Here is a 13,848-nt window from a genome sequence, read left to right as displayed (position 1 = left end):
CTGCTTCATAAACATTTCTATAACTCACTCACAGAGCTTTAGTGCCACTCACATTTTGCCAGACAACATCCATATTTGCTGACACAGTTTCTATTACCTGTGGCTGAGTTATACCCATACAGCATGGGCATGGCTCTGGCAAATGTGACAATTCTGATCCACACTAGAGAAACTAACTGGTCTCATGCATTACTCACTGCACTCCATATGCTTAATGGGCAGCTGAATCCATTAAACTCTGTTGCCAATATTATCCCAGCAGACATAATTAAAAGGTGACATTTCGAACTTGGTAAGTGATTTTTTTTCTTTTCAGATTCTAAAGAGAAAAGCATACAATGCAACAGTAGACTGGTGGTTGTTTGGCGTCACCATCTGGGAAATGGCCACTGGTATGTCACCCTTCAACAACAGTGACACCAAGGAGCTTATTAATTCCATCAAATTCTCTGATCCAGAGCTACCTGATTGGCTGGATGAAGATCTAAAACATCTTCTGGGACAGGTGAATACTGACAGAAGGATAGAAGTATTGCCTCATTCAAAAAACTATATTTATGCTCTATTACCGCTCAATTGCTGGTTGGGAAATACAAATCAGAAATGCTAAGTGCCCTGGGTGAATAGCATTGACTAATGAAATATGTGAATCATAAAGCAGTGGATTTTCCCCCATACTCTCTCTCTCTCTCTCTCTCTCTCTCTCTCTCTCTCTCTCTCTCTCGATGGTAACTAAGCTACAGAATCCATATTGGTGGCAAAACAATCCTATTGGGTATGGGGACTTAAGGTATAGACATCCAAATTATGGAAAGATTCCTTATCTGGAAAACCCCACATCCCATGTCCATTATTAGATGTGCCTTAACAAAATGTTAATACATTATCTCTCACTTTAATCTATAAAACAAGGTTAAAGTAACACTGAAAAAGAAGGTATCAAACTCCATTTTATCTGAAATAACTTTTAATTGACCATTTGTAAGAAATGGCGAACTCCTCTTTAGATAATCACAGGGGAGGTCATGCTGAAGGTGGCTGTGGCCACGGTCCGGGTCCGGAGGGGGATTTGCGGCAGGGTCGGGGCTTGGGAGGGTCCTGAGACAGCAGCCCCAGTGGGCCCCCCAGTATGACCCTAGATGTTGCTCTCAGTGGCCTCACTTCTTTTTGAATTCCAGGCTTTGAGGAAAGTATTGTTTACATAAAAACCAAGTGTACTGCCAAACCTCCTGTAGGCTGCCAGTCCACATAGGGCCTACCACTCACAGCACTTCTTTGTAATCACACATTTGAATGTGGTTTACAAGTAAAAATGGTTGGTGACCCCTGATCTAGAGGGACATGTAGAGAAACATGGGGGGAAATTCACTAAAGGACAAAGTGAATAACGTTAGCGTAAATTCGCCAGCGTGATGTCATTTCGGGACTTCACCGATTTACTTACAGGAACAGGCATACATATGCTAGTGAAGGAGATAGACTCTATCGCTACTTCGCACTCTAACGCCAGGCGAATTTTCAATCTGGCGACTGGACGTAATTACGCAAATTCATTAAGATGCAGATTTTAATGAACGTTACCTCTTGCGCCAGACTTGCCTTCGCCAATTCAGACCAGGCAAAGTGCAATAGAGTAGATAGGAGTCCCAAAAAACACTGGTGACTTTTCACTTTTTCAGGGTGATAGGCTGCAAAAGATCGAAAAAATGTTTAGGGTACCCGACTACATTTCCTTACATATGACACATAAACTATACACTGGGCACATGTGTAGGGCAATATAACAACTCTATTTTCTTTTATTAAGGTTCCCTGGGCTTGTGTAGTATAATGTATGTGCTGCAACATATACGTCCATAGAACTTTAACTTCCCGCCATATGCAAATTAGCCAACGTCAGCGCACCTTCACTTTGCTTGCCGAAGTAATGCTAGCAAAACTTCGCCACCGTTCGGCGCCCTGGATGCAACTTTGCATTTTAGTGAATTAGCGTTGTCCTGGCAAATTTTCGCCTGGTGAAGTGTGGCGATGTGATCAAAGCCGTTGCTGGTGAATTTCTGGAGGTTAGTGAATTTGCCCCTTGGAGTCACAGAACCAAAGGTTAACACTGTGTCATCTACATATTTATCTTTTGAAGGACCCCTTATTGTATTGTTTATTGGAACTCTAGGTAATAAATTAAAATAGGGAGTGAGATGTGACTGACCTTGTAATAATTCCTGTAATGATGCTATTTCATTTTCTTACCCTGCACTTTGGGGTATGTAAATATCCTAATATGGGGTAAATCCATTTCATGCCAGTGAATTGACAGTGACAATGACAGTAAATTACTTCCCATGCTTATAAAAGCCAATGTGAATGGACTTTCATATATTAAACAGCTCCGAATCAGATTCTTGAATCTAGACACAGACTGGACAAATGGAATGAAGTATAGGAAAGCCGATAAACGAATATAATGGCTAGGGGTTGCTATCTGCACTTCCTAATCTTATGGATATACTGTAGACTTGCTGAATAAGAGTTCACTGTAACTATAACTGACTGAACCTGGCTCTGCACTGCAATGTTATCTTACAGCCTGTGCCCAGGTGATGATGTCATCAGGTGGCACCTTCCACTAAGCAAGAGACCTCAACCGTTATGACAGTTGGTGTGACAGCGTCCGAGAGAGAAGAAGCAGAAGAGAGAGAGCTCCAGTGGATTTCAAGAGAATATGAAGAGAATACATTCTAATTCCATCGATTCGGATCCCCCACCTTCAAAGGAGAAGAAGAGAAGAGAAGACCATGAAGAAGAGCAAGAAGAAAGCCAGAAAGAGAAGATAGAGAGCAGTTTGGAGGAACAGCTATCAGAGAAGGGCTGCAGGGAGGAGAGCATACCCTCTGGTTTCAAAGATTCTGACCCCCAGCCCTCAAAGGTGAAGAAAAGAAAAGAAGACCATGAAGAAGAGGGAGAAGAAAACCAGAAGGAGAGGAGAGAGAGCAGTTTGGAGAAACAGCTGCCAGAGAAGGGCTGCAGGGAGGAGAGCATACCCTCTGGTTTCAAAGATTCAGACCCCCAGCCCTCAAAGGTAAAGAAAAGAAGAAAAGAACATGAAGAAGAGGGAGAAGAAAACCAGAAGGAGAAGAGAGAGAGCAGCTTGGAGAAACAGCTGCCAGGTAAGGGCTGCAGGGAGGAGAGCATACTTTCTGGTCTCAAAGATTCAGATCCGCAGTCCTCAAAGGTGAAGAAAAGTGAAGACCACGAAGAAGAGGAAGGAAAAAAACAGAAGAAGAAGAGAGAGAGGAGTGTAGATGACCATCTGCAAGTTGAGTGCTACAGGGAGAAGAAACGGAGAAGGCAGGAGACTGATGAAGGTAAAGAAAAATCACTTAAAAATGCCTAAATAGCAAAAATGAGTAGGTCACATGATTGCCAACTGCCTCTAATTTACTGGTGCAATCACTGTTTAGGACCCAGATACTGACATAAGTGTAACATAAAATCAAATATATAGATTGAGGGCCCTCTTTACTCATATTGGCATTTGCTTGTTTCTGTAGGATTGTTGGTACTGTATGTTTATTATATACACTGGTTTATTGTAAAGCATTGTGACATTTGTTGGTGTTTTATAAATACATGTTGGTCATAATAACTGATTATAAAGGCAACAGTCAAAGGGAATAAAACAGCAAGCAGCTTGGAGCAGTGTATTTGAACTTGAAATGAAATATCTGATTGATTCATATGGGTAATTGCTCTGATGCAATTTAGCACCTACAGTATGTTCTATATGAAAAAAAACGTTGCCTAGGTGCAAGGACCCATAATAGCCAATGAGATGTTTGCCTTTGATCAGTAAATACTTTCTGCTGATTGGTTGGTATCAGTGACTAGACATGTACCAGTTTTGCAGTATTTACTACTTAATCCTATAGGGTAGATTTTTTAAATTCTAAATTGCACCAGTGGCGATACCCACATCAACTAATAAAAGCAGTGCTTTCATTTTCTAATATTTGCTAACTAGTAGTCGATTGTTTAAAGCTAATAGCTAATTGGTTGCTACTGGCAACTGTAATTTAGCACCTATGTTAATTCATGAGCTTTTTATAAATCTCCTCTGCTTTCCTTCCTATAAATTTTGGGGGATCTGCCTGCATTGGGTCTTTAAACATCTGCAGATGGTGGATCAGTTAACTCTTATTTTACATATAGTTTGTAATGTGTATGCGCTAATGCAGAACACATGGACCCTGGAATAATCTTATGCACATGGATCATCAAGGACATGTTAAAATCTGTGACTTTGGCCTATCAACTGGCTGGGCCGGAACCATGCATGGCCACAATTTGTCTTTTAACCATTTGAAAAGGTTCTCCTGTGCTGTTTGTGAAAGAAGAGTTACAGTTTTACAGTGCATTAAGTGCAGTACATGGGAGCATCAAAATTCATTATTAGCTATTGAACTATTAACTATGGGAGCTCTTCATTAACTATTATTATTCAATAAGGTGAAAATAACATTTATTTTCCTTTCTAGGCGAAGCTGGACCTGTGAGTGCAGAAGCTCAACCTTCAAGGCTAAACCCGCTCAGTATCTCCAGTTACAACTTCTACTCTAAGTTGGGAGCAGGAGGATATGGCAAAGTAAGTGATTGGTTTCCATAAAACACAATTTTTTTGTAGGGTTTAAATCCTAAATGTGGTAGAAAGCAAAAAAATGTTGTGCTCTGGGGAAAATTTCAATTTTAGCAGGGCCAGATTTACACAGCGGTCACCCCATGGCCCGCTATCATTTGTCGCCCACCATCCCCTCCCTTGTATTCGCTCAAATTTTCATCACCGGGACCAGAATAATGTGAATTTCCGCACGGGAAATTAAAAAAACTATTGTATCTCCTGAGCATCCCCAGTGTTTCTGAACCAATGTGGGTGTGGTTGGGCAGCATGCTGCCCCCTAAAATCCTGCCGCCCTAGGCCCGGGCCTTGGTGGCCTCACCACAAATCCGGGCCTGCATCTTTGTGCTTAAAATACACAGTAATATTAACTTTTTTCTTGCTTTTTTAGGTAATGCTGGCTTCGTTAGGAGACAGGAGGCCATATGTGGCTGTAAAATCTGTCGGCAAACGAGAGCTCCCAGATTACAGCAACCTTCTCTCAGAGTCTCAAGTGCTGAACATCGGCAGACACAGCCCATTTCTTTGCCAAGGCTTTGCCGCTTTTCAAACCCAGGTACAATATTGACTCCATATTGCCATTTAGTTTGTAATACTGTTCCTCTGTATCCCCTAGATGATGGCTTTAGTCATACATCTGATCCCCTTACATAATGTCCCATATATTATATATATTATAACCATTACCAGGGCAGCCATCAGGGGGGGACGGGGGGAGAGTTGTAGGGGGCCCCGAGGGTAAGGGGGCCCTGCCACACCACACTTACTTGATTATCTGGGCCCCCCATCTTTCTGAGAGCTGCTGACTTCTGGAAGGCATGGATGTTTAAGGGGCCCTGGCCACCAATTTTCTTATAATGTGGGGGGGGGCCTGGCCACTAATTTTGGCCACCAATTATTTTTCTCATGTGGGGTCCTAGCCACCAATATTTTTTAATGGGGGGAGCCCTAGCCACAAATGTTTTTTTATGGGGGGCCCTGACCACCAATATCTTTTTATTTTTTATTAACATGTGGGAACCCTAGCCACCAATATTTTTTTTGTTTTTTTACTGTGTGGTGGGGGGCGGAACTGTAGGTGGGGCTTGCAGTGGGCGCAGCCCAGGGAATTTTGTCGTATGGGGCCCTGCGATTTCTGATGGCGGTCCTGACCATTACAAATGACATGACACATATAATAACAAAACTGATTATATAGTATAGTTCCATACACATAATATAATGCCTCCTTGCCTTGTACACCCCTTACATGTTCATGCAGGATTTATATATCCAGTACTGCATTCTGCCTGCAGAGTTTAATAACAACATGCAGGATATCCTCAAACTACCCACAATATTAATGATCTAATGCCATATATTCACATTTTAGATGTTGTTCTTATTGTGCAGCAAGTACAAAAACAGATATTTTGGCCCACCTAATTTGGCTTTATATTAAAGGGGTTGTTCACCTTTAAATTAACTTTCTATGATGTAGAGAATGATATTCTGAGACAATTTGCAATTGGTTTTCATTTGTGGTTTTTGAGTTCTTCAGCTCTTTATTTAGCTGCTCTCCAATTTGCAATTTCAGCAATCTCGTTGCTAGGGTCCAAAGTACCCTAGCAACCATGCACTGATTTAAATAAGAGACAGGAATATGAATAGGAGAGGCATGAATAGAAAGATGAGTAATGACAAGTAGCAATAACAATAAATGTGTAGCTTTACAGAGCATTTGATTTTAGATGGGGTCAGTGACCCCCATTTGAAAGCTGGAAAGGGTCAGAAGAAAAAGGCAAATAACTAATAAAGTAAAACATATAAATAATGAAGACCAATTGCTAAGAATTGGACATTCTACAATATACTAAATTTACCTCAATGGTGAACCACCCCTTTAATGTAATTAATAAAATATGTACTACCCTATGTTGTTGTAAGTGTTTCCTTCTCTCCTTCACTCTTTCCATTTGTCTTTGTAACCAGTGGCATGCCTTCTTTGTAATGGAGTACCTGAGTGGGGGAAGCCTTGAGGATGAGCTGAAGCGACACGGGACGCTGCCCATAGAGAGAGTACGGTAAGTATTACATGGCACTAGTACAATATGACTTATAGATAGCTTTATACCATTTGTGCCTATAAGAAGGTTTATAAAATGTGTACACTAGGGAGCATCATAGTCAAATTTAAAAAAAAAATTCTCATTTTCTTAAAAGAAAGCTAATGAATTCCAGTTAATTTAACCATTATTTCCCTGTTTAAAAGGTTCCACTCTGCGGAGATGATTTGCGGCCTACAATACCTGCACGGCCTCGGGATTATCCATCGGTCAGTATAAATGTCTTCATTTCTGTAACATTCTACAGCAGAGGCCGCACACAGGTTGCTCTGCAAATCAGCAGCCTTCATCTTTTTTTATTTCTCCTTTTATCTTTATTTTACAGAGACATCAAACCCATGAATGTTCTATTGGACCATCAAGGACACGTTAAAATCTGTGACTTTGGCCTGGCAAAGCAAAGCATCTTTGATGGTGACCTAACAACTGGCTGGGCCGGAACCATAGAATACATGGCGCCAGAGGTGAGATATGCAATTCGAGATTATTTACATGGGTATTTATTTTCTGTCTGTGAATATACCTTCATGTCAGTGCTTTCACAGGCTGTATTTATTACAGACATATAAAATAGCCATGCTAAACAGCACATCAATATACCAAGAGTAAATATACTGTAGTTACTGGTAGCTAATAGGCCTGTGGAGAGAACCAGCTTAACAGCATCAAATTTTTTTCACTTATATGACAAACATTTTTATTACTTTACATTGAGCTTTGGTGTCACTCACATATTGCCAGGCATCATCCATATTTGCTGACTTGGTTTCTATTACCTGTGACTGAGCTATACACATCAGGGCCGGATTTTGATAGTGGGCGCCCCTATCTGTGGGCCAACCGTGCAGTCCTAGCACCCACCTCCCACACCGCAGTGAGCACACACGTCAGAACACTGGTGCTCCCCTAATAATTTGCCGCCCTAGGCCTGGGCCTTGGTGGCCTCACCACAAATCCGGGCCTTATACCCATACAGCACTTACTGGGCTCTGGCAAATGTGACAGTTCTGATCCACACTAGAGAACCCAACTGGTCACATGCATTACTCATTACACTCCATGGGGTATATTTATCAAAGAGTGAAGTTAATAGTGAAGTTCCGCCACTAGAGTGAAATTCCGCCACTCTCCATTCATTTCTATGGGATTTTTATAGGCGTATTTATCAAAGGGTGAACTTTCACTTCACCCATTGATAAATACGCCTTTCAAAATCCCATAGAAATTAATTGAGAGCTGCGGAATTTCACTCTAGTGGCGGAACTTCACTCTTTGATAAATTTACCCCCATATGCTCAATGGGCATCTGAATCCGTTAAACTCTGTTGCCAAAATTATCCCAGTATACTTACTTAAAAGCACCATTTTACAACTTGGTAAATGATTCTTTTTCTTTTCTAAGATGCTGAACAGAAAAACATACAATGCAGCAGTAGACTGGTGGTCATTAGGCATCACCATCTGCAAAATAACCACTGGAATGTCACCGTTTCACAACAGCGGGAACATGGATCAGCTCATTTGTTCCATCAAAAACCATGAACCCAATATACCCGACTGGCTGGATGAAGATCTAAAACATCTTCTGGGGCAGGTGAGTAATGGCAGAGGGATAAAAGTATTGACATATTCACTAATAAATGTATTCTCCATTTCTGCTCAATTTGCTGGGATTTAAATAATTGTCCATTCATCCTTTAGCTACTAGAAAAGAATCGGAAGCAACGCCTTGGTGTTCGAGGAAACATCAGATGCCACCCATTCTACAAAGCTATCGATTGGGCGGCGCTGGAAGAGGAAAGATTGCAACCCCCTTACCAGCCGAGAACAGTAAGTACATGGTTGGGGAATAATAATGACAAATTATTATAGCATTGACTAGTGAAGTCAGAAAGCAGTGGCTTTAGTTTGTGGAACTTGTATTTAACCCTATAGGAAAACCTATACACATAAGGCCCAAGGGATGCTCTGTGGGTACAGGTAATGAGATTATTAAAATGTCTGAACCTTCTGGATTCTTCCAAATCTGTTTTAAATTAGCCCCACAATATCCCATACAAAAAAAAAGCTCTGAATATTTGAAACCACTAGGGTTGTTATAGCACTGGTATCTACAAAAGAAGTCTCTGCACAGGCAAACAATATAATGCTGCCATCTGCAAATGTTGTATTTTGCAATTGTAATCTATTTTGTATAGTGATGTGAAATACATGGCAAACTGAAACTCAAAGTGCTATATTAATAGAATCAAAATGCTTCATATGGACTTCTAAAAGCAAATCCAATGACTGTTCTCTTGTTCATAATAGATTTTTAGCATTGTCTTGATTAAAATTATTTTTCCCTTTTAATGCAGCCATCACCAGACCTATTCCAGCCGTGTAAAGAGAAGCTGTCATTCCTGGAGTACAAGGAGGATGAAGGAACATCAGGGGGCAGTGACACCATTCCCGGCTTCTCATTTCAAAGTTCCACCTGGCTGACGTAAGTATGTGTAGGCGTTTAATCCAGCCAATAAAAACAATTTACTATTCCATCAGCAAAGGTTTTATGGGACAGTGGACATGATTGTGGGCTGCAAGAACTTTTCCGCTTGCTGCATGAAGGCCAGATCATCTCTTGCGATTCCTGCTTCAACCTTCGGCTCCACCTTCACCTGGGATTCCATCTTCCAGGGTATGAGACTGCTGGGTAACATCAGGCCTAGAATTATGAGGGGCAGTCACTCATTTGGCACATCACACGTAAGTATAGGTGGGTATCTTTATGTGAGTGAATGTGTGAGTGAACGTGAGATATGAAAGGATAAGGGTGTAACAGAAGGAAAGCAGAGTCTAAGATCACAGCCTGCTTTGTCTTCCTGCACATCATGTCTATGGAACCAATACCCTGTTAGTTATTTATATAGTTCTAAAGTTCTCATAGTTGGGTAGAAATCCAGATCAAGGGTTTTTTTCCATCTGAAGTAAGATGGGTTTTTTTTTTCTTTTTACCTTGTCCTGGAAGTTAGTTATTTATATAGCTCTATAGTACTCATAGTTGTGTAGAAATCAAGATCAAGGGTTTTTTCCCATCTGAAGTAAGATGGGGTTTTTTACCTTGTCCTGGTAGTTTTGATGTTAAATGAGCAAAGGGTGGGACATAGACACGTGCAGTTTAAGCCTCGTTTGTTGTCTTTGTTTGTCACGTTTGTCCTGTTGTGTGAGGCGTTACACCCGGCGTGCCGGTAACAGGGTTGAAGCCTTGACGTGGCGTTACTGCTCACATGTATAAACATGTGCTAATTCAACCAATGCTGAGAGTGTGAGTGATGTATTGTTTCATTGGCAGAATTTGTTTCACTTGCTCATAACCTCTTTATCTCTATGATTACAGCATTTGCAGCATTCACTGTTGGAGGCATGTAGGCCCTATGGCAGGCAGTCGGGACAGGGCACTACAACCTATGCCTAGATTGCTTTTTTTACAAGCACTTGGTACAGAGTTCCGCCAGACCCTGGATGCAGTGGCTTTTAGAATATACACTAAAAGGGCACCCTTTTGCCTTGTCGTAATAAATGTCCCCTAACATCACATCTCTTTCATAACCCCTCAAACAAAACAAAGTATAAAATCTGATCTATTAAAAGGTGCTGCTCTCCTTCAGTGGCATAACCATACAGCAAACTCCACAGTTGTGGGGCACCCGGGTCACATGGTCTCCTCTATGGTATTTCTCCCACCTCAGCTACTTTAAACTACAAAACGTGCCGCCACCACTGTGAAGGGACTCACTGTTTACAACTTTACTCACAAACTTGTAGCAAGTGGCATTGTAATGATTTCCTTCATTTCTTGCTAAGTTGTGCTTTGTGTGTATGTCTGAGCATGCAATACACTTGAGATGCTTGTGGAAAGATTATTATTTATTTAGCAGACCCAGGTCATTCATCCAAGACACTGTAATAAAGATAATGGATAGGAAAAGTTAGCGACACTTTGCTTGTATTACTTTTATTTAGATTATTTTTAAATGGTATTATGCTCTTTACTTAAAAAGTGAAGGGAATTTGGTTATTCAGCTAATCAAACAAATCATGTGTTTTCAGTGACACAAGAACAGTCAGCTCCTTGGTAATAGTGCTTATTCTATTTGTAAATTGGTATTCTAAAGGCCCAAATACACGGGCCTATAAAAGCAGGCGACAGACCGAGTCTACAGGCTATTGGCCCGTCTGTGGGACCATCCAACGGGCGTCCCCGATCAACATCGGGCAAGATAAAAAATCCCATCGGATCACGGCCTCATCTGTTCGTTGATGTGGTCCCACGATCCGACCGCCCATCATTTATTTACAGGTTATTCGCCAAATTGAGTAAATGAAAAGTTTTATTTGCAAGCAGAGGAGATATTAAATTAATGATGCATTGAGATTTTATCTCAAATGTGGTTTTACCTCAGAACAACCGAGGGCAGTGGGTGGAATGGAGGTTGGAAAATCACGAAAGAAACACTGAATGATCTGAAAAAAATACAGATATCTCTAAAACCTTTAAAAGATTGAATAGGACTAGCACAGCTCCCACTGACTTCTATGGAACCTCGACTACTTTTATTTGCCGCAGCTATGTATTAGAGTTTTTTTGTGGTTTTTGAGAAATAAAGTAAACACATTTTTAGAGAAAAATAGAATTTAAGATATCTGAACTATAGTAAAAAGCAGTCACTGCATACCCAAGAGGAGCTGACAACAGCAGAACAGTCTTTGTGCCACTATGTGTGACATTAGCCTTTATTGACTTCATTTGACATAACCAATGAATATTATCCCACAGTTTCTGACAGCCAATACCTTCAGATGATGGCAGATCCAATGTCTTAGAGGGCTAAAGGAAAAACATGAAAGTTCACAGCAGCCAGCAGGGCACAAATAGCAAAATGTCTGGCGTATACACAGAGTCGGACTGGCGCAGTCGGGGCCCACCGGGTTGTGAACCTCGGGGACCCCGTGCGCAAAAGCTTGTGCTCATGCATGAACGTCAGGCCCACCGCGCGCATGCGCAAGTGACGATTCGGGGGGCCAATCTAGTCTGAAACTGCTTATACAGTCAATGGGGAAAATGTTATGTTACATAAGTGATCTCTAGACATGGGAGTTATGTAAAAAAAAGGGCACTAAGTTTGACCAGGAGCAGTAACCCATAGCAACCAATCAGAAGGTAGCATTTACTGTTCACCTGTTTAAGAACAATTGGTTCTCATGAGTTACTGCTCCTGGGCAAATTTAGTGCATTGTATTACATAACCCCCTATAGGCTCTTAAATCATGGCTTAAATGTAAGAACATAGCTATCTGCAGGAGTCTGTACATGGTCCTTTGCTTTTCAACTTGTTTATCAATGACCTGTAGTTGGGCATTGAAATGTATAGATTCTGAATTACAGAAATGTTAGATCATATGGGGTGTGCCACATACTTGGGTAAACCTATACACAATGGGCATCAAAGTTTTAAGCAGACTTCTGACATTCATCTGTAGTGTTTTTTGGTACCTACAGACATGGGAAATAATATGCTGAAAACGGAAGCTTTTAGGTGGTTTAGGTGTAAGGCGTCCTCGGCGCATCCAAGATGGCGGCGCCCAGAAGAGGCCATGCGGCCGTCAGACACCAGCGTGACGCTGGCGTTTTCGCGCAGCGTATTTACGCTGGGGCATCCTTTATACGCTGGCACATGACTTGGGGCAGCTGGAAAATTGACAATATGTCTAGCCCCATGTCAGATTTCAAAATTGAATATAAAAAAATCAGTTTGCTCTTTTGAGAAATGGATTTCAGTGCAGAATTCTGCTGGAGTAGCACTATTAACTGATTCATTTTGAAAAAAAATTTTTTTCCCATGACAGTATCCCTTAAAAAGATTTAGCACAATGTGAAACGAACACCATACATTATTCATAATTGCCTACAAAATTAGGGTTTTATCATTTATCCTATATGTCTCCATTAACACAGAATAAATGGATCAGCACAAGCTACAATAATATATTTTTTTCATAAATATATGAGCTCAATACGGCTGATTAGGAACTCTGCTGGCCAACTACTTCAGTACCACATATTTTTTTTCTTTGGGCAGGGGCAACAGTTTTCGGTCTTCATGGCCTTACTCTGCTTAGAAGAAAGAAGATTGAGGGACCGTGCTCTTTAAATTAGAAAATAAAGTTGACTAAATTATAATAGCATAGTCCAGCAACCCTATACTCAAAGGAGCGGACACAGAAGTCAACTCCAGGGATCAAAACCAGCTCTGAGATTCCTTGGAATTCACCAATATGTGACTCTTTTACCCTGTGTCTTTAGACATCTTATTACCATTCCTCTTGTATCAAAGCTGGCCTTAACCTGGAAGGTCACCAAATGAGTTGATGGATTGTCATGGATGAGATCAATGGCTGGCAATACACAGCTGTCTGCTGGCTCATAGTCAACATAGTTGGCTGTAAATTTCCAGTGACTGCATTGAGTAGCTGGAAAACAGATGACTGCCTAGACTCAACCCCCCCCCCCAAAAAAGAAGATACATTTGCCACCAGTCATTGCTAGGATACATGTGCCATGTACCGTAACAACCTACTGTACAAGTTAACTTGTCTGGAGTGTAAAATGCATGCTTATCTTACAAGTGACAACAGAACCCACATCTGTTGAAGATGTGAATCAGTCTTTCTCACCACAGAAATTACGGGCATCTAGAAAGAAAGGATCAGAAACCTATTTATATTATACTGTTGGTAGTCTGCTCATGATAAACACATTATTGTACAACGTTTTGGGCATACCAGGCCCTTTATCAAGCTTGATAAAGGGCCTGGTAGGCCCAAAACGTTGCCTTTTTGTATAATGTGGACTTAATAAATTTTTGGTGCACTTTTGCAATTCAACACAGTGTGCTGCTGGTTTGCTTTTTGCATATTTTTATGACCCGGCAACAGGAGAGGGTCTTCCAGTTCAGTACCTGACACTACATAAGTGTGTATCTGTGAGGTGAGCACTCCGCATTAATAAGAGTTTAAAAGGTTAGCTTCAACATT

The 13,848-nt window shown here is 41.1% G+C and overlaps 2 protein-coding genes across 2 annotated transcripts; both read left to right on the top strand.

The window, feature by feature from the left end:
• The first annotated feature begins 320 nt into the window (after positions 1 to 320).
• Positions 321 to 3,505, top strand: LOC121396219 (protein MNN4-like). Its single transcript, XM_041570963.1, has 2 exons — positions 321 to 505; positions 2,584 to 3,505. The coding sequence occupies exon 2, from the start codon at positions 2,720 to 2,722 to the stop codon at positions 3,389 to 3,391; it is 672 nt and encodes a 223-aa protein (XP_041426897.1). The 5' UTR covers positions 321 to 505; positions 2,584 to 2,719; the 3' UTR covers positions 3,392 to 3,505.
• On the top strand, positions 3,401 to 9,752 carry LOC121396395 (protein kinase C delta type-like). Its single transcript, XM_041571261.1, has 9 exons — positions 3,401 to 3,404; positions 4,533 to 4,639; positions 5,061 to 5,225; positions 6,641 to 6,732; positions 6,921 to 6,983; positions 7,100 to 7,238; positions 8,177 to 8,368; positions 8,476 to 8,604; positions 9,132 to 9,752. The coding sequence occupies exons 1-9, from the start codon at positions 3,401 to 3,403 to the stop codon at positions 9,261 to 9,263; spliced, it is 1,023 nt and encodes a 340-aa protein (XP_041427195.1). The 3' UTR covers positions 9,264 to 9,752.
• Positions 9,753 to 13,848: the final 4,096 nt, after the last annotated feature.

Source organism: Xenopus laevis, chromosome 7S, assembly GCF_017654675.1.
Source record: "Xenopus laevis strain J_2021 chromosome 7S, Xenopus_laevis_v10.1, whole genome shotgun sequence".
NCBI classification, from domain to species: domain Eukaryota; kingdom Metazoa; phylum Chordata; class Amphibia; order Anura; family Pipidae; genus Xenopus; species Xenopus laevis.
This window is presented reverse-complemented; position numbering and strand designations above follow the sequence as displayed.

Bases quoted from the DNA above. Each gene is read 5' to 3' on its own strand.
- LOC121396219 (XM_041570963.1), top strand. From the start codon at position 2,720: ATGAAGAGAATACATTCTAATTCCATCGATTCGGATCCCCCACCTTCA.
- LOC121396395 (XM_041571261.1), top strand. The intron at 6,733-6,920 runs GTAAGTATTACA...CCTGTTTAAAAG, and splicing joins CTGCCCATAGAGAGAGTACG to GTTCCACTCTGCGGAGATGA. The intron at 6,984-7,099 runs GTCAGTATAAAT...TTTATTTTACAG, and splicing joins GGCCTCGGGATTATCCATCG to AGACATCAAACCCATGAATG.